The sequence below is a fragment of the Sorex araneus genome, chromosome 10, assembly GCF_027595985.1.
Source record: "Sorex araneus isolate mSorAra2 chromosome 10, mSorAra2.pri, whole genome shotgun sequence".
NCBI classification, from domain to species: domain Eukaryota; kingdom Metazoa; phylum Chordata; class Mammalia; order Eulipotyphla; family Soricidae; genus Sorex; species Sorex araneus.
Window position 1 is genome coordinate 66364775 of NC_073311.1, and position 18815 is coordinate 66383589.

The following is an 18815-nucleotide window of genomic DNA, read 5'->3' on the forward strand; positions in this document are numbered from 1 at the left end:
CCAAGCACTGACAGGAGTAATTCCTGAGTGCTAAAACCAGGAGTAACTCCTGAGCTTCACTGGGTGTGACCCAAAAAGAAAAAAAAAAAAATTCAAAAGGCTTGGTAGTGTGGAGTTCACGCCCAATTCAATCAGCATGATCAATGGCTGGATAAATAGCAGGGCTCCTACATTATAAAAAAAAAAAAAGTGCAAAGACTTGGGGCTGGATCAATAGCACAGCGAGGAGGGTGTTTGCCTTACACACAGCCAACCCAGGCTCGACCCCAGCATCCGAGCACCTCCAGAAGTAATTCCTGAGTGCGGAGCCAGGAGTAACCCTGAGCATCGCTGTGACCCAAAAAAGCAAAAATAAAAATAATTCAAAGGGTGGGGGCCGGAGAGATAGTACAGTGGGTACAGTGCTTACATCTGCACCCACCGACTGGGATTCAATCCCCAGCACCCATGTCGCCCCCAAGCACCGCTGGGAGTGAATCCTGAGTTCAGAGTCACGAGTAACCCCTGAATGTAACCAGGTGTGACCTGCACACACCCGCCCCCCCCAGAAAACACACCAAGCCCAGGGTCAGAGACGTTGGTCAGTGGTAAGGACGCCCCCTCCCCACAGGAGGCTCTGGGCTCGGTCCCCACCAGGGCAGAAAGCCCAAGACCAAACACTTTTCTACAGTGAGTTTCTTGTTAACCTTATTTGGTTTTGCTTTTGCACCACACCGGGTGGGCTCAGGGCTTACTCCCGGCTCTGTGCTCAGCCATTATTCCTGGAGGTGCTGGGGCTCAAACCCAGGTCAACTGCTTGCAAGGCAAATGTCCGATCTCTGGTCCCAAACCAGAAATTCCTAACGGGCCATATTTTCACGGAGAGATGAGGACCCATCCGCCCCAGACCCGCGGAGAGTGTATAGAGTGAGGAGAACAGCCCTGCTCAGGAGGGCCATCCTGAGGAAGGGATGCTCCGAGTCACCACATGAACGGGGCCAGAGGACAGAGGGGAGGGGCGGCGCTTGCCTTGCACGCAGCTACCCCAGGTTTGATCCCCGGCATCCCAGAGGGTCCCCTGAGCCCGACCAGGAGTGACGCCTGAGTGCCGTCAGGAGTAACCCCGGGCACCGCTGGGTGTGAAGCCCCCTCAAAGGGAAAAAGAACCTCAGTCTACCTTTCCACACGGCCCTGGACTCACCGATCACGTGTTTCTGTAGAACCAGGTCAATGATGCGTAAGCAGATGCCCTCCAGCTGCCGCGTCACCTACAGACGGACGTCGGGTCTTTAGATCAACAGCCACAATGATGACAGAGTAAAAAGGGAATCAGAGAGGGGGCTGCAGCGATAGCACAGCGGGGTGGGCGTTTGCCTTGCACGCGGCCGACCCGGGTTCAAATCCCAGCATCCCATATGGTCCCCTGAGCACGGCCAGGGGTAGTTCCTGAGTGCAGAGCCAGGAGTGACCCCTGTGCATTGCCGGGTGTGACCCAAAAAGAAAAAAAAAAAAAAAGGGAATCAGAGGCAGGAGGGGAGGGGGTGCTGGGGAGGGACCCTGGGGACACGGGTGGTGGGGGATGGGCACTGGTGGAGGGATGGGTGCTCCATCACTGTACGACTGAAACGTAATCACGGAAGTTTGTAAGTCTGTAACTGTACCTCACGGTGACTCATTAAAAAATAAAAAATAAAATAAAATAAAATCCATCACGATGAGCCTTAAGCTTACAACCAGAGGTTCAAAGCAACACTGACAAGGCTACACCTCACATGGGGTCCAACTGACGGACACCAGGAAGCCCAAGGCCGGATGTAAGTTACACGGGCGCCCCCCTCGCCCTTCGGAGAACCCCGAGGCCTGCCGGCACCAGCACCGCGCCCCGGATCACAGATTTTGGGAGGAAGATCTGAGCCATAAAAAACACGAGAAGACATAAAAAGAATGTGTGTGTTCCCGAGTTCACAGCGTCCTGAGGCCCCGTCACGAGACCAGCCCCTGGGGTCCCGCATTCGCTCCCACTCGAGCACTGTGCAAGGGGCAGCGAGATCAGAGATGACAAAACCCGAACCGGCTTCTAGCGGCTCACAGAGATCACATGCCGGTGGGTGACATCCAGCCGGAAGGGGAGGGCAGAGGCCTCGGAGGAGTCCCAGGGACGCGAGCTCACACGCTGCTCCCGCAGGTGAGACGCGGGGGGCACGGGCGGGCACCCTCAGGGAGGCCTGTGGAGGCTGAGAGGGGCTGGGCGGTGTCCCCTCAGGGCACCCACAGGCACAGGTCTGCAAGGCGCTGGCAGTGTCCAGGAGCGAGTCCCTGGACGCCGTGTGGGCCTGGCTGTCCTCCTCTCCACGAGCCTCGCTCAGCTGCCAGAGGCAAGGGCCCTTTAAAAAGTCTGCACAGTGCTCAGCCCCATAGTGCTCCGGAGGCCAAGGCAGGAAAACGCTCTGCTGCCGTCCCTCCAGGCCCAGCGCCCGTGACTCTGCCGCCAGCCCCACAGCTGCCCCCAGATGCCGGGGCTGCTCCGTGCTCTCCCCTAAAGCGCAGCTGCCAAGGAACTCGCGGCCGCAGCCGAGCTCGGCTGGGGACAGGAACCCCCTGGGCACGTCCTCTCGCGCTGGGTCTGACGGGAAGTTTCAAACCCGGCACCGTGAAAAGGATGCGCTCTGCCCACCGGCCTCGGAGACGGTGACGACAAAGGGAACGACGCAGGCACCTCCTGGTGGTCCTCCACGACCGTCAAGATGGTGTCGATGGTGTGCAGAACCCCCATGGCCATCACTGTCTTGTCCTCGATGTCTTCGTACTCGTGGCTCTGGAGCACTTTGCCGAATATCTCAGCCTGCGGGGACGACGCACGCGTCCAGCACGGCCACAACGCCCGAGGCTGGGACCCGCACGCCTGAGCCGGGTTCCAGGCCAGGGCAGGGCCCGGGTGCGTCCCTGAAGCCCCCACCCCCACATCCAGGCGCCACAGGGCAACGCGGACTCGCGCAGGCCGCTGGAGGGCAGAGACCTGACTCTGACTAGACGAACCCAAGCCTCAGAGCCTGAAACCAAGGCCGCGAGCATTCGAGTGGAAGCTTGGGAGTCTGAAGACAAAGTCAGGGAATTGCTGAAGAAAATGAAACAGGGCCGGAGCGGGAGGACAGGGGGAGGGAGGGCGCTCGCCTTGTTCGATCCCCGGCGTCCCGTAGGGCCCCCCGAGCACTGCCAGGAGTGATTCCTGACTGCAGGGCCAAGAGGAGCCCCTGAGCATCAAATAGGTGACCCAAAACCAGAGGGAGGGAGGGAGGGATGGAGGGAGGGAGGGAGAGAAGGAGGGAAGGAAGGAAGGAAGGAGGGAGGGAGGGAAGGAGGGAAGAAAGGAAGGAAGGAAGGAAGGAGGGAGGGAGGGAGGGAGGGAGGGAAGGAGGGAGGGAAGGAAGGAAGGAGGGAAGGAAGGAAGGAAGGAAGGAAGGAAGGAAGGAAGGAAGGAAGGAAGGAAGGAAGGAAGGAAGGAAGGAAGGAGGGAGGGAGGGAGGGAGGGAAGGAGGGAAGGAAGGAAGGAAGGAAGGAAGGAAGGAAGGAAGGAAGGAAGGAAGGAAGGAAGGAAGGAAGGAGGGAGGGAGGGAGGGAAGGAAGGAGGGAAGGAAGGACGGACACGGAGGAAGGGACGGCACATCTAACCACCCGCTCCAGCCGCACCTCAGAACCATGGAGGGGAAGCAGCGGGCGGCGGGAGACGTCCGGGGAGGGACAGACAGACTCGGCTCCAGCCCAGGGCCCAAGGCCAGAGTGAGACACCCAAGCCCACAGTGCTCGGAGAGCGCGAGGTCGCGACTCCGAGGGGCAGCCACATGGTGCAGATGCCAGCGCGGCTACGCAATGCGCCCGCCGACCACCGCCCCGCCCGGAACTGGCGTCACGCACCAGGTGCTGCGTCATGTCCACGGCGATGGCAGCCACCTCCTGGCTGTACTCGCAGATGAGCTTCTGGATGACGTTCGTGACGTCGTCGTTCTCGGTCTCCCTGACGACGTGCAGCAGCTCCTGCATCACGGCCCTCACGTGCGGCCTCATGCAGTCCTTGGCTGCGGGACAGCGCCGTGAGGGCCGGGGGCACGGCAGCAACACTGTCCCATCCCCCGGCCCGCCCGGCCCGCCTCCCTCCTGACTCAGGGGCCTGCCCGGGAAAGCCCGCGCCACACCGCGCCCCGGCGAAGGCCACGGGGACACGGGCCGGAGCTCACGCCCGCCCTCCACAGCAGCTGGCCCGGGGAGGGACAGAACCGGCCCCCGGGAAACGGGGCCTGAGGAGCCAGCACCCTCGCCACGCTCGGAACCTGCGGCTGGGTCTGAGGAGACGCCTGAGGCCTCAGTCCCAGCCGGGCGGGGGGACCCCAGGGCGAGCGGGACCCCGGACACGGGGCCAAGGGCTGCAGACCTACGACTGCCCCGAAGGGCGGCCAGCAGCAGGCCCGAGACAACAGAGCCACCCCGACCCCCGCGGGGCGAGAGGGAAACGCACACGGCCGGCCCGGGTCCCGTCCCCGGCAACCCCAGGCCCCCCCCAGGCGTGACCCGAGCCCACGGCCAGGTGTGGCCGGGCCCTCACCCCCCCCCCCCCGGGGAGCTGCAGGCCTGAGCTGCGGGGGGCGGGCGGGAGGGAGGGAGGCCGGCCTCACCCTGCGGCTGGTTGGAGACGAGCGAGCGCAGCGCCAGGGCGGCCTCCACCTTCACGGGCATCTCCTTGTCCTCCGTGAGGCTCTTCCTGGCCAGCTCCACGGCGTGGCGGAGGTTGAGCTCGTTGTGGAACTTGAGGGGGCTGAAGGCGTGCAGCACCCAGCAGGCCTGGGCGGGGGTCAGGGCTGGCTGGGGGGCTGCGACCTGGAGGCCAGTTGACCCCAGCCCCAGCTCCTGGGTTTCCCACCGTTTCCCGGGAAATGAGGGTCCCCAATGGCCCTTCTGCCGTAGTGGGAGAAACCAGCCCGGACATCGGCGCCCCCGGGAAACGGGGCAGCCTCCCACGCCCCCTCTGTGTCGGCCACAGCCGGGCCGGCCACGGTGTGGAATGTACCACACCCCCCCCCAGGAAACAAACGGAACACTATCGGCCCTTCACTAGCCACCTGGAAACCCCTCGGGCCCCGGCGCTGCCCAGGGCTCAGGCCTGCGGCCCGGAGAGAGCCACAGCTGGCCACGGTCCTGGTTTCTCCGCTTTGAATCCAACGTCCGTGGCCGGAAGGGACATTTCAATCTATTTCACTTCACCACGAGGTGAGCTATAAAAAGTCCATTTACCCAACAATGTTTCACGAGATGCGCATCTTAGTAATGGAGAAGTCACGGGCCCAATCCGGGCTCGGTGAGGGCGGGGGGGGGCACCTCCCACCAGCACCCATGTGGCCCCTGACCCCCATCAGGGGTCCCACCCACAGTGCGACGTGATCCCCACCAGGTGTGGCCCCAAAACCAACGGGGTCTGGAGGGACAGCACAGCATGGAGGGGGCCTGCCCTGCGGGTGGCCGGCCCGGGTTCGATCCCCGGCACCCTGCGTGGTCCCCCAAGCCCACCAGGAGTGACTCCCGAGTGCAGAGCTGGGTGTAAGCCCTGAGCAGCGCCAGGTGTGGCCCCCAACACAACAAACAGACGGGAAAGAACCCCGGGAGCACGCACCCTGGCCCTGAGGTAGCCCAGGTCGGACGACACCAGCGGGAAGACGTGCGTCTGCAGCAGCAGCTCCATCTGGTCCCTGAACACGCTCTTCTGTGGTGGCGAGACGAGGCGTCAGCCGGGCCCAGCCAGCCCCGGGGCCCCCTCGAGCCCCGGAGCAGTGTGCTGGGTTCGAGCCCCGCGTGCTGGGGCTGGAGCCCGGGCCACCCCCTGCCCACGGCGCCACCTCTCTGGCCAGAGCTCCCAGTCTGACCCCTGACCCCCACATCCTGTGGCCCCCAAACGAAGATGGACAACGGGAAGGGCAGGGACAGCCAGGGGCCGGGGCACCCCGAGTCAGCCCAGAGCTCTCGGGCAGGTGCTGGACCCCCGGCTCCCCAGAGCACCCCCAGGACAGACCGTGCCCCCCACCCGCCACTTCCCCTTCCCAACAGCGCCCCCTGACAGGGAGCAGACGCAGAGCCGTCGAGGCGGGCAGGGGCACCCGGCACCCGGCACCATGGTGCCACCTCAGTGAGTGTCTCCTACAAACAGGCTAACACTCGGGGCCAGGAAACAGCGCACGGGACAGAGACAGGGAACCCCGGGCCCAACCCAGCCACCACATGGTCCACCCAGGGACAGCGGGGAGCACCCAGCACCCAAGACCAGCACCCCCAATGCAGCCCCCGCACAGTCCCTCCCGGGGACAGCGGGGAGCACCAAGCGTCCGAGAGCAGCACCGCAACACCTCTGGGCGTGGCCCCAGGCCGGGGGGTGGGGGATGCCCTCAGCCGTGGCCAGAGCGAGAGCACAGTGCGGAGAGCACCAGGGTCCACGCCCAGCACCCGTCACGGACCCCCGAGCCCACAGGAGCCGGCCAAGTGCGGAGGCGGGAGTGAGTCCCGCCCCGAGGGTGGCCCGGCCCCAGACCCACGGCACCGGACAGGCAGCGAGCACTTCACCTTGAGCAGGATGTCGGCCAGCGAGCCGATGACGTGCAGGGCCCCGTCCTTCTTCCGGGGGTCGTAGCTGGGGTCCGTGAGGATCTGGTAGCAGAAGGCCATCATCTTCGGCAGCACCTGCAGGCAGGATCCAACCGTCACCCCCCCGCCCCGGCTCCACCGAGCACTGTCAGGGAGCACAGGCCGCTTCCCCGGGCCAGGGCCAGAGCAGGGGTCAGGCCCACGCGACCCCACGGGCGGGCCCCGGCCCAGGTACCTCTTTCCTCTTCTTGGCGGCCGTGTAGAGCAGGGTCTGGGCTGCGGCGGTGGGGGAGGCGTAGTCCTCGAAGATGTCTGAGGAGGGAGGCATCCTGAGGGACAGGGCCCGAACCCCGTCCCCGAGGGGGCCCAGAGCAGGGTCCCCGGAACCCCCAGCCCCGAACTGGGGGGCAAACTGAACCAGGCGCTGCTCAAACGTGCCAAATCCAGGCCCCGCCCTGACGGGAACCCACCCACCCACCCTACAGGGCCCCTAAAGATATGGGGCAGAACCCACGGGCTGGAGGGGACCCCGCAGGGGTGAGCCTGGGGCTTTTCTTCTCCCCACCCAGCGAGAAAGAAGCTCCAGAGTGTGGAGCCCATCACACACAGAGCGGGGACACCGTGACGCCCGGGCAGGGCAGGGCCGAGGTGACACCCGGGCAGGGCAGGGCAGGGCAGGGGTGCGGTGACGCCCGGCAGGGCAGGGGTGCGGTGACGCCCGGCAGGGCAGGGGCACGGTGACGCCCGGGCAGGGCAGGGGTGCGGTGACGCCCAGATAGGGCAGGGGTGCGGTGACGCCCGGGCAGGGGTGCGGTGACGCCCAGGCAGGGCAGGGGTGCGGTGACACCCGGCAGGGCAGGGTCGCGGTGCCGCCCCTGCCCTCCCGCAGGGCCCTTACCAAACTTCATGCGGATGTACTCGTAGGGGTCCTCCTGCCACAGCTCCTCGTCCTCGTCCTTGTAGCACATCACAGAGAAGATGACGTCCTCGGAGATGTTCTGAGGAGACGAGAAGGGCCCAGGCTCGCCCTAGCGTGCGCCCTCCCCGCCGCCCTCCCTGCCGACCGCCCGCCCGCCTGTCCGCCCGCGGCCTGCCTGCATGTGCGGCTTCAGGTGCCTCCAGGTCTCGGGATGCACGACGCCCTGGTTGAGGAAGTTGAGCGTCTGCTGCAGCACGCGGGGCGTCACGTACTCCTTCCGCCGGTACTGCTCCAGGATCTTCAGCAGCACCTGCACGCGGGGATGCACTGCACAGGGGGACGCGCTGCACCCGGGCCCAGACGCCCGCACCGGCCCCCAGACCCAGGCCTGTCCTCGGGCACAGGCGGCTCAGCCACGCAGGCAATAAACACGCTCGGGCAGACCCCGCCCGACCTGACATCCACGGCACGCAGGGCACAGGGCAGAGGTCACAGGGAATAACATCTCCCATGCCCCTGACTATCTCCAGTACCCCTGTCTCCCATACCCCTGACTCTTTCCCGTATCCCTGTCTCCCGTACCCATCTCCCGTACCCCTGTCTCCCGTACCCCCGACTGTCTCCCGTACCCCTGACCGTCTCCCGTATCCCTGACTGTCTCCCGTACCCGTCTGTCTCCTGTACCCGACTGTCTCCCGTACCCCTGACTGTCTCCAGTACCCCTGACTGTCTCCCGTACCCCTGACTGTCTCCCGTACCCCTGTCTGTCTCCCGTACCCGACTGTCTCCCATACCCCTGACTGTCTCCCGTACCCCTGACTGTCTCCCGTATCCCTGACTGTCTCCCGTACCCGTCTGTCTCCTGTACCCGACTGTCTCCCGTACCCCTGACTGTCTCCAGTACCCCTGACTGTCTCCCGTACCCCTGACTGTCTCCCGTACCCCTGTCTGTCTCCCGTACCCCTGTCTCCCGTACCCCCGACTGTCTCCCGTACCCCTGACCGTCTCCCGTATCCCTGACTGTCTCCCGTACCCGTCTGTCTCCTGTACCCGACTGTCTCCCGTACCCCTGTCTGTCTCCCGTATCCCTGACTGTCTCCCGTACCCCTGACTGTCTCCCGTACCCCTGTCTGTCTCCCGTACCCCTGACTGTCTCCCGTACCCCTGACTGTCTCGCCGTCTCCCTTTGTAGTTTTTAAACATTAACATTAACTTGGACTGTCTTTCAAAAACACACACACGTGTTCTGCCAGGACGTCACACGTGCAAAGTCAGACTCTACACCTGAACTCAACCGTGACCTCATCTCCTCCTGAAACTGCCGACGTCATGTTACCTGAACCATCGGCATGAAAGTTTAGAGCAATGGCCGGAGTGGGTGGGGTGCTCGCCTCGCCCCTGGCAGACCCAGGTTTGAGCCTGAGTACTCCACCTGGCCCCCTGAGCACCACCCGGAGTGACCCCGGGGCACAGAGCCAGGAATAAGCCCTGACACGGCCAGGTATGGCCCTGACCAAAAGCCTACGATGAGACAGAAAGCGCTTACGGCACAACTGTGGGGCCAAGAGAAGCACCGGGAGGGCCCGAGAGGCCGCGGACGACAGATCGGCGGGAACCCACCGCGGTCCACAAGCATCGCGGTTATTACCTGCTGAATCCCGACCGCGTACGTTTTCAAAAAGAACTCGGAAAATTCGAAGTATTCTTTTGTGACGTTTCCCGGGCTTCCATACCTTAAGACACAAAGAAAGAACGCTGTGAGTTTTTAAAACAAAGCACAGGGCCAGAGGGGGGCGGGGGGAGGGTAGAAGACAGCGAGAAGAGCGGGCTCGAACCCCGGGCCAGCGGTGCCCAGCTCCAGGGCAGGCCACTGGCCAAGCCCACGGCCCTTCTGCGGCCCAGCACTCAGAACAGTGCCCAAAAGAGCACCACCGGGCTGCGAGAGCAACCCCCACCCTGTGGCCCCTGATCAACACTTAGTATTAAAGGCCAAGCACTGGCCTGGCACGCGCCGGCCCTGGCTCTCCACCCCACACCCCGTATGGTCCCCCAAGACTGCCAGGAGTCACTCGAGTGCAGAGCCCAGAGTAAGCCCAGAGCAATGACAGGCGTGGCCAAAAAAAAATAAAAAAGAATAAAATTTAGAAAAATAAATACAACAAAGTGAGAACAAAACAGGAAAACAAGAACTACAGAAATAGAGTTAATGCACAATGCTTAAAAAATGAAATACAGAAATAAAAGTAAGTTATTTACTTTTGGAATAGTGGCCAGTGAGGCAACCAGAGCCCCCACGGGGACTCGATTCCATCCCTAGCCCGGCAGGAGGGACCCAGCCCACCCACCCCCTCCCCCTCCCGCCGCCCTCACCCCACCCCTCACACCCCCACGTCCCTCCCGCCACCCCAACACGTGGGGAGGATTCTCTGGGCATTGCTGGTGATGACCCCAAACCAGAGTATAAAATTGCAAGTTTAAATAATTATAGGAAATTGTTTTAAATATAGAAAAACAAAACAGGAACATTAAGATACAGAAAGGTTAAAGTAGTAAACGTAAAAGTTTAAAGTAGAAAACAAAAAAGAAATATGAACATCGAAACGGAACAGAATAAAATATTTAAAGAAAAACTTAAGACAGAAAACTCAGAAGATGAGGGGCCGGAGCAATAGCACAGCGGGTAGAGCGTCTGCCTTGCATGCGGCCGACCCGGGTTCGATCCCCGGCATCCCATAGGGTCCCCCAAGCACTGCCAGGAGTAATTCCTGAGTGCAGAGCCAGGAGTAACCCCTGAGCATCGCTGGGTGTGACCCAAAAAAAAAAAAGCAAAAAAAAAAAAAAAAAAAAGAAAACTCAGAAGATGAACAAAATCAAATATAAAGAGTAAAATAGAGAAAATTAAAGTCCTTTAAAGTAAAACACAAAGAACAAAGTTGCAACATACAGGGAACAATTATTGGGGGTCTTCGGCCACGGCCGGTGGGACCCAGGGCTCCCGGGGAGGTGCCCAGGGCGGGTCTGAGGCCATGAGCGAGGCGAGAGTCCAAACCCCGCACCGTCGCCCGGCCCAAAGCAAAACACAGAAAATCAAAAAAAAAGTTTAAACAGGGGCAAGGAGCATCGAAGGCTGGAGCAAGTTCCCGGCACCCTCAGGGGTCCAGGTGACCCAGAGCCCCCGGCTCTCGCCCAGCACTGCCCAGAGCCCCGTGGCCAGCCGAGCACAGCTCCGGGAGCAGCGGCGAGCACAGGGCACCGAGACCCGCCCAGGGCGAGACCGGCCAGGCCTTGAGCAGGAACTCCCGCTGGCAACGCGGCCTCTCCCGGCCGCCCCACACCGCCTCCCGCACGCGGCCTCTGTGCCGGGTCTGACCTTCACGGGCAGGAGCACCCGAGAGCGCCCGCCTCCCCGCGCCCTCGGACCCGAGTCCCGCGGGCCTGCGCCGGGCCGAGCGCCCCGTGTGTTACCGTTCGAACAGGCGTGCCACGATGTGCAGGGCCCACTTCTTACACTTCCACCAGACCAGCTCGGGCCGGTCGTCCTCGTCCAGCTGCAGCGTCTCCTGGAGGGACAGAGACGCTGACCCCGGCGCCCGGCTCGGCCGCGGGAGCACAGTGGACCCCGAGAGCCCCAGCCCCAAAGGCCGCCGAGGGGGAAGGTCCAGCCCCAGACACCCCGTTTCCGGGAGGACTCGGGACAGAGGTGCCCCGAGCTGCCCGAGGAGCTCCACGCTCCGGCCAGCCGCCCACGGTGCAGAGAGCAGGACGGGCGGAGCGCGACAGCCCAGCAGCCCCGCCCCCCGACGGCTCCGCCCACCGCACGCCCGCCCCAGCGCGGGCCCCGTCTCACGGGAGGGACCGTCCTGTCGATGATGGTGCGGAAGACCTCCATCCACGCCGTCATGGTCTGGTTGCTGACCAGCTGCAGCGGCAGGGCGTACTGCGAGGGGAACGGCCCGTCAGCCCCGCCGCCCACAGACCCTCGCCCGCCCCGCAGCAGGCCCAGCCCCAGGCCGCGGCCCACACGGCGCCCAGAGCAGGTTCTTTGCTCCCGACCTGCGTCCGTCCAGCTGTGCCCGGCGGCACAGACCCCCGGGGTGCCCCCGGCCACAGGCGACCGGCCTGAGCGACCGCGAGCGTCCGGCTGACGACGCGGCTGTTACAGCACCTCCTGTCGCCGTGACCCACCTCCCTGGCGCACGTGCCATCGGCACATGTCTCACGGTCCCCGACCCGGCCCAGCACGGCAGGCGCCGAGCAGCTCTGGGGCCCGGCAAGTTCCAACGGTCCGTGGGGACTGTTCCACGAACCCGCCCACCTCACGACCCTTCCCGGCCATCGTCCCCGGGCCCTGCCCCACCGTGGCGCCCACCCTGCACGGCACCCCTGCCCAAGCACCCCAAACCGCCCTGTGCCACCGTCAACCGGCAAGAGGCGCTCTCGGCCTCCGAGGGCGAGACCAGGGCGTGAGGGCACAGGGGAGCGGCTCTGCTCGGCCCCGAGGGTGACGCGGGCGTCTCTGAGCTGGCGCTCGTGAGAATCGGCCTGTCTGGGTCCTTCTGGAGGCCCGGCCCAGGGACACGCGGCCAGCGGGGCTGTTGGCTCTGCTGGGTGGGACCTGCACGTCGGGGCCCCGGGGTCTCCGCAGACACAGCGGCCGACCCCGGGCAGGACACGGGCCCGGCGCTCACCTGCACCAGCGCGTAGAAGATCTTCAGGATCTGCTTCTGCAGCAGCACGGAGTGGTGGGAGGGGTCGGGCAGCAGGTGCAGCACCTGCCGCTGGATGCGGGGCAGGAAGACCTGCATGGCGGCCAGCAGCGGCTCCCGCTCCTCCGCCTTCTTGTACCTGCAGAACGGCCGTCGCGGGGGGAGCTCAGGGATCCAGAACGATCTGCGCGCGCGACTCTCCACGGCACGCGACCCGCCTTCCCGAGCCCGGCGCGGCGTCTGCGCCTCGCTGCCTCCGCCCGACCCGACAGGACCCCCCGAGGGGGCGGGACTCACTCGTAGGTCTTCACCAGCTGGTAGAGGCACAGCAGGCTGCCCAGCCAGCTCCCGCTGCTCTGTGACTGCAGGTAATGGTCGATCTTGTCCACCACGGCCGGCCAGTGGCCGGGGAAGTCGTGCTTGATGATGGCGCGGAGACACATGGTCAGCTGGACTCTACGGGCGACGGGAGAGCCGGACAGAGTGCCTCAGCTGGACTTCGGACCCGACACCGCCCGCGGACGCTGGGCCGGGCAGCAGCTCGGCGGCCGGCAGGTGTCCCCAAGCCCGAGCCGGACCGAGCCCCGGCAGACCACCAGGGGCCTGTGCCCCGCTCGGCCACCGCGGGTCCGAGAGCAGCTCCGCGGAGGGTGCGACTAAAGCGCTTTCCGGAGGCGCAGACGGTGCCCAGGGGGCCGAGAGCATCCGGGTCACGGGAGCAAATGGGGGGGAGGGGCGCACGCCACAGCCACACCCTGGCCTGGCACTGCCCACTGCCAGGAGCTGGGTAAGGCGGCGGCTAGGTCGGTTCCCGCAGACAGGAGAGCGGGGCGGGGGGCCCGGTGCCGGCCCACTGACAGCCCCCCAGCCGCGAGGGCCCGAGCCCGGCGCCCGCCCCGCGGGCCGTACCTCACCAGGTCGGGAGAGCCGATGATGCCCTCCACGATGTTGTCCCGGATCTGCTGGCGGTCATTCTCGTGGATGTTGAAGGGGAACAGCACCTCCCCGGGCGGCGGCTCGCGGTCCGGCCAGTACTGGGTCACCATGTTCTTCAGGTAGATGGCGGCTGGGGCAGAAGGCGCGGCAGTGTGGCAGCGCGAGGACGAAGACCACCCCCGCCTCGCTCGCGCCGTGGCACCCGCCCCTTGGCACCCGCCCCGTGTCACCCGCCCCGTGTCACCCGCCCCTGGGTCACAGACTGTGCGGGTTCCTTGAGCTCCCCCCAGGGCTACACAGGAACCTCCCAGGGCCAGGGACACGGAGGGGACGGGGAGGGGACCCTAGCGGGAAACCGCCCGTCACACCCCACCGCCTGTGGTCTCCAGAGGAAATCGCCCTCCACGGCCAAACACAGCCGACCCCAGGGGCAAAGACTGTTCCAGAGAATGTTCCCGGCAGCCACGAGCAGAGAACATTCCGGAGAAGGAGCAGCCACGAGCAGAGAATGTTCAGGAGAACGAGCGGCCACACAGCCCCGTGGCAGAGGCAGCGGCTCCTGGCACAGGCTCTCCCTCGGGGTGACAGAGCACTCTGGGCCGAGCCCTGACTCAGAGACCGCGGGTTTCCCACCAGCGCTCGGGGCGGGGGTCCCAGGCGGGGCCGGGCGGCGTCACACGGGGGGAAGCCCCGGGCCCCTAGCATGACCAACCCCGGAGAGGGCCAAGCACCTCCGAGGGGCCTGTTCGCTAGTGCGGCGTCCCAGGTGCTGGGACGACCGAGCCCCCCCCGGGCTGGGCTACACCCTGAGCCCCCGTCCTCGCCCTCCCCCAGTCTCGGGAGAGTAAATTAATTTACAAACAAACCCCAGGAAAGGCAGAAACCAGAAACCCCCTTTCTAAACCCAATTTCCCTCCGTGCGAGTCGGGGGGGCTGCAGGGACGCGGCCGAGCTCGAGGCCCCTCCCGGCACCCAGAGAACGCAGGCGGGGACGGCAGCACCGCGGGGTGGCCGGGAGCCGGAGCGCGGGCAACTCACCAGCCTGGCGCACCGGGAACTCCACGTGGTCGGAGACGATGATGCGGAGCAGGCTGGGCGCGAAGTTGATGATCTTGTAGGACTGAAAGGACGAGAGCGCGTCTGGCGGGCGGGCCAGGCGGGGCTGAGCCGCCGCCACCTGCCACCCAGCGCCCAACGGCCTCGCTAAGAAATAAAAACCCCTAGAGTCAAACACGCGAGGCAAGACGGAAACTGCTGCAACAACTCGAATTCTGAAAACAGGGAAACAGCCTGTCGGGGGGGCCCTGGCCGCCGACCGCGGGTCCCAGAGCCTCCTGCCCGGCAGTCGGGCGCCCACTGACCGCTTCCGAGTGCTGACCATTCGCTCCACAGACCCTCAGCCCCGCCTCTGCAGACCGAGGCCACTTTACTACCAGGAGCCTCGGGCCGGAAAGGCCTCCCGGGGGGCGCGGACCAGACCCCAGCGCCTCCACCTCTCGGCCGGGCGCCACCGGGCCACCGGCTGACACGCCCGGGAGACCGTTGGGGAAGACAGGCCCCTGCCCTCTGCAGCCCGCCCAGGGCGACAGCATAGAGGACAGGAGGGGCCCCACACACCGACACCCACGCCCAAGCCCCGACCCAGGGGTCCCGAGACCACCAGCTGTGACCCAAGCCAAGCACAGACGCACGGGGCGTGGGGGGCTGTGCTCCTCGCCCCAGTGCCCACCCACCCCTGCCTGCTGCCCGCGCCCAGTGCTCACGCCCAACCTCAAGCTCCCCCTCTGCTGTGGCGGATCCCCGGGGCCCCCTCTGCTGTGATGGACGAGAGTCCTGGCACCCCGATGCACGGCCCCCAGGGACGCACGGGCCACCCCACACCCTGGGGGTGACCAAAACCCACCAAAAGGTTTGAAGCCAGAAACGGCGCAGCGGCAGCCGCACCAGCGTCCCATGGGCACAAACGGCTGCACGCGGAGCTGTGGGGACTCGGGGAGCTGTGACACGGCAGAGACAAGGCACGACCTGCGTCCCCACCGTCCACGCTGCAGGCTGGCCCTGCCCGCACACGCTCCCGGGCCCGCGGGGACACGGGGACCAGCAGTGACGGTAGCCTGGGGCCTGAGCGACAGCACGGCGGGGAGGGCGTTTGCCTTGCTCACGGCCGACCCGGGTTCGATTCCCAGCATCCCATAGGCCCCTGAGCACCGCCAGGAGTGATTCCTGAGTGCAGAGCCAGGAGCAATCCCTGAGCATCGCCGGGTGTGACCCAAGAGGGAAAAACAGAAACAGAAACAGAAACAGACACGGCTGCCCGCTTGGGACCCCCAGGGAGACTCGCGGGGACTTGGGTTTCGACTCCCGCCGTGCCCAGGCAGTGCCAGCCAGGACGGCGGGGGCACCTGTCCCACACGGGTCTGGGCACACGCCCTGTCACACGTGCACAGCCGCCCGCTCTCGGCCCGACCCACCACGGTCCAACATCACGTCCTCGCCGCTCGCGGCCTCAGACTCACCGTGCCCACTTGGGCCGCAAGCCAGAAACCGGGCGCTGGCACCTGCACTGAGAGCCTCAGGCTGTTCTCCCCGAACGCCACAGCCCCGCCGCGCCCCCACGGGACCCTCTGTGTCCTGCCCCACCCGCGTGCACCCACGAGTCTGGAATCGGCACCTGCACGGGCTCCAGCGCCAATGATGCTCACAGGAAAGTGCTCGCAAAGGGAAACGGAACCACAAAAGCCCAAAGATGGCGATGCGAGGAAGGTTCCGTCCCTTCAGAACTTGCGGGGCGGGCGGTTGGGACCCCAAGGACCCGCCCTGGGCGGGCTGGAGCAGGCCTGTCCCCACAGCTGGGGTGCCCAGCGGGGAGGGGCGCTGCCTGACCTCTGACCCACAGGGTCCCCGAGACCGCCAGGAGTGAGCCCTGAGCACGGCCAGGCGGCGGCGAGTCGGGGGGGGGGGGGGCGCCGAGCCCGCCCCTGAGGGGCACAGCCCAGGGCAAGGCCGCAGCTTCCGGGCAGCACCGAGTCCCCGGAACCTGTCCCTCACCAGGTGTCACGCCCGCTCCCCTCCAGCCCTGCGCCCTGAAGCAGGGGGCCCCGGGCCTCCCAAGGCTGCCGGGCAGGCGGGCGGGCAGGGCCACGCCCAGTCCTGTCCGAGGTGCTGGGCCCTGGACAAGGGCCCTCGCAGGGGGGAGCCCGAGAGGGGGAGGAAACGGGAGCAGCAGAAACCCCAGGCAGGGCAGGGGGGAGGGAAGATGAGGAGGGAAGGCAGGGGCAGGGGTGGGAAGGGGGGACTGCAGGGGGAGGGCAGGAGGGGCCAGAGACTGCTGGGGGAGGGGCAGGGACAGAAGGGGGCAGCAAGGGGAGGGTCCAGTCCTACAAAAAGAAGGGAAGGGAGGGCAGGGAGAGGGAGAGGGAGAGGGCCTGCAGGGCGGGTGCTCCAGGGCTGCAGGGGAAGGGTCGGGGAGGGTCCCGAGCTGCAGGTGGAAGGGCAGAGAGTGGGTCCTGGTCAGAAGGGGTTGGGGTGGGAAGGGGTCCCATGGCAGCAGGTCAGGGCCTGCAGGGGAGGGGCAGGGAGGGCTGGACCTACAGGGGGAGAGTTGGAGGACCAGGGAGGGCCGGGCCCTACAGGGAGAGGATGGGGAAGCTGGGCCTGCAAGGGGAGGGTCAGGAGGGACAGGCCCTGCAGGGTGGGTCAGGGAGGGCTGGGCCCTGCAGAGGAGGGTCAGGACCCCATAGGGGAGGGTCAGAGAGGGCTGGGTCCTGCAGGGGGAGGGCCAGGCCCTGCAAGGGTGGGTCAGAGAGGGTTGGGTCCTGCAGGGGAGGGCTGGGCCGCAGGAAAGGGTCGGGAGGGCCAGGCGGGGGGGGGGGGGGGGGGTCTGGGAGGGCCAGGCCACAGGGGAGTGTCAGGAGGACTGGGCCACAGGGCAGGGCCACAGGGGACAGTTGGGAGAGCTGGGCCATAGGGGAGGGCACGCAGGGGAGGGTTGAGGAGAGTTGGGCAGGCCCGCCCCGCGGGGGAGGGTCGGGAGGGTCGGAGAGGGCCGCAGGGGAGGGGCGCGGGGGCAGGGCCGGTAGGGGATGGTCGGGAGGGTAGGAGAGGAACGGGAGGGTGAGGGCCGGGGAGGGGCGGGCGGGCCGCAGGGAAGGGGCGGGAGGGCGGGGCCGCAGGGGAGGGGCGGGAGGGGCGGGGGCCGGCCGCGGGGGGCCCGGCCGCAGGGGCAGGGGCGGGGCGGGCGGGGCCGGCGCCCACCTGGTTGAGCTCGCTCTCGGCCGCCAGGCGCAGCTTGGGGTCGATGGTGCCCTTGAGCGCCTGCACGATGCGGTTGAGGTCCATCTGCCCGGCGGGGCCGGCGGCCCCCGCAGCTGCGCGTCCCGCGGCCCCGCTGCGCCCCTCGGGCCCGGCCCGGCGCCCCCGCTGCTCCGCGCTGCCCCCGCCGCCCGCCGTCCATTCACCCCGCGGCCACCATCGCGGGGAGGCGGGAGAAGGAACCGGAGGGAGCGGCGCTTCCTTTACGGCCGCGCGGGCGTGCTGCCATGGCCGCGCCCGGCGGGGGCCGCCATGCTGCCGTACGGACGCGCGGCCGCCCGTCTGGGCGCCGCCATGCTGCCGTACGGAACGCGGCCGCGCGGGCCGCGGAGAGCACTCGGTTCCCTGGGGCCGCGGTGCTCCCGGGGGCGTGGGGGCGTGGGGGCGGCGGCTGCAGGGAAGGGAGGGGCAGCTCGGGCCTTCGGTGACAGCGACACGGGGGTCCTGCAGACCCCTGACCGGGCGGATCCCGGCGTCGTGCGCCGCGGGGCGGGGGCCGGGGGCGAGGGCGGGGGGCGAGGCACGAGGGACCCGGGGCCTTGTCCGGGGTCGCAGCCCGGCCCTTCCGGTCACTTCTCGGGTGCGGGCGCGCCTGCAGAGGGAGCCCGGGACCTCTGACCCCTGACCCCCTGACCCCCCCGGGGCCCTGCGGGGTCCCTGGGCGCAGGGCGCGGCCCCTCCCCGCCGGCCGGACCTGCGGGGACCGCAGGGACTGAGAGGCGGCTGCGAGCGGGCGGGGGTCCCGGGGGGCCCTTGGGCTTTTCTCTTAAAATGTTGTTCTGTTTGGGGTGGGGGAGCACTGCGGCTCGGGGCAGCTCGGGGCTGGTGGGAATCGAACCCGGGTTGGCCGCATGCAAGGCCTTAGCCCCTTAGCCCCGCTCGCTCGCCAGCCCCCACCGGAAGTCTGAGCTATAAACGGGGTCCGGTGTTTGGGTCCCCCACCCTGACACTCAGCACGAACGTTCCTGCCCGTCCCGGGAGCACTGCCGGGGGAGCACGCTCCAGGCCGCTGGATCTGACTGCAGGAAACCGTGTCTCGCCCGCCACAGGGGCTCCCCGTGACCCGAGGCAAGGCCCCGCGTTCGGGTGACGCGGGCACTGTTCGGGGTGCTCTGGGAGCAGCGCGGCGGACCTGGGTTCCATTCCTGGCCCCACCGCGGGTCACTCCTGAGCACTGCCCGGTGTGTGGCCCACCCCAGCCCCCACCAGGAGGAGGAAATGAACTTCCCGACCCCGGGTCACCTCCACGGGTAGCTCGGGCTGAGGAGGAAAAGGCCGCGGCAGGCAGGTCACTCCTGGGCCAGGGAGGCACCAGGTCACGGGAGGAGCTGCAGGGGCCGCAG

General features: G+C 66.7%; 1 protein-coding gene across 1 annotated transcript in view; it reads right to left on the reverse strand.

Moving 5' to 3' along the window:
• Positions 1-17620, reverse strand: part of IPO8 (importin 8) — a 34766-nt gene extending 17146 nt beyond the window's left edge. The window contains exons 1-17 of the mRNA XM_055118385.1: positions 17416-17620; positions 14200-14281; positions 13135-13291; positions 12523-12681; positions 12208-12364; positions 11367-11456; positions 10985-11079; positions 9168-9252; positions 7695-7829; positions 7499-7598; positions 6836-6912; positions 6580-6696; positions 5639-5728; positions 4647-4812; positions 3892-4052; positions 2696-2821; positions 1181-1247 (exon numbers count right to left, since the gene is read on the reverse strand). Coding sequence (XP_054974360.1) covers positions 1181-1247; positions 2696-2821; positions 3892-4052; positions 4647-4812; positions 5639-5728; positions 6580-6696; positions 6836-6912; positions 7499-7598; positions 7695-7829; positions 9168-9252; positions 10985-11079; positions 11367-11456; positions 12208-12364; positions 12523-12681; positions 13135-13291; positions 14200-14281; positions 17416-17499 — 1948 coding nt within the window. The 5' untranslated portion in view covers positions 17500-17620. The remainder of the gene's footprint in view (positions 1-1180; positions 1248-2695; positions 2822-3891; positions 4053-4646; positions 4813-5638; positions 5729-6579; positions 6697-6835; positions 6913-7498; positions 7599-7694; positions 7830-9167; positions 9253-10984; positions 11080-11366; positions 11457-12207; positions 12365-12522; positions 12682-13134; positions 13292-14199; positions 14282-17415) is intronic.
• Between the last annotated feature and the right edge of the window lie 1195 nt (positions 17621-18815).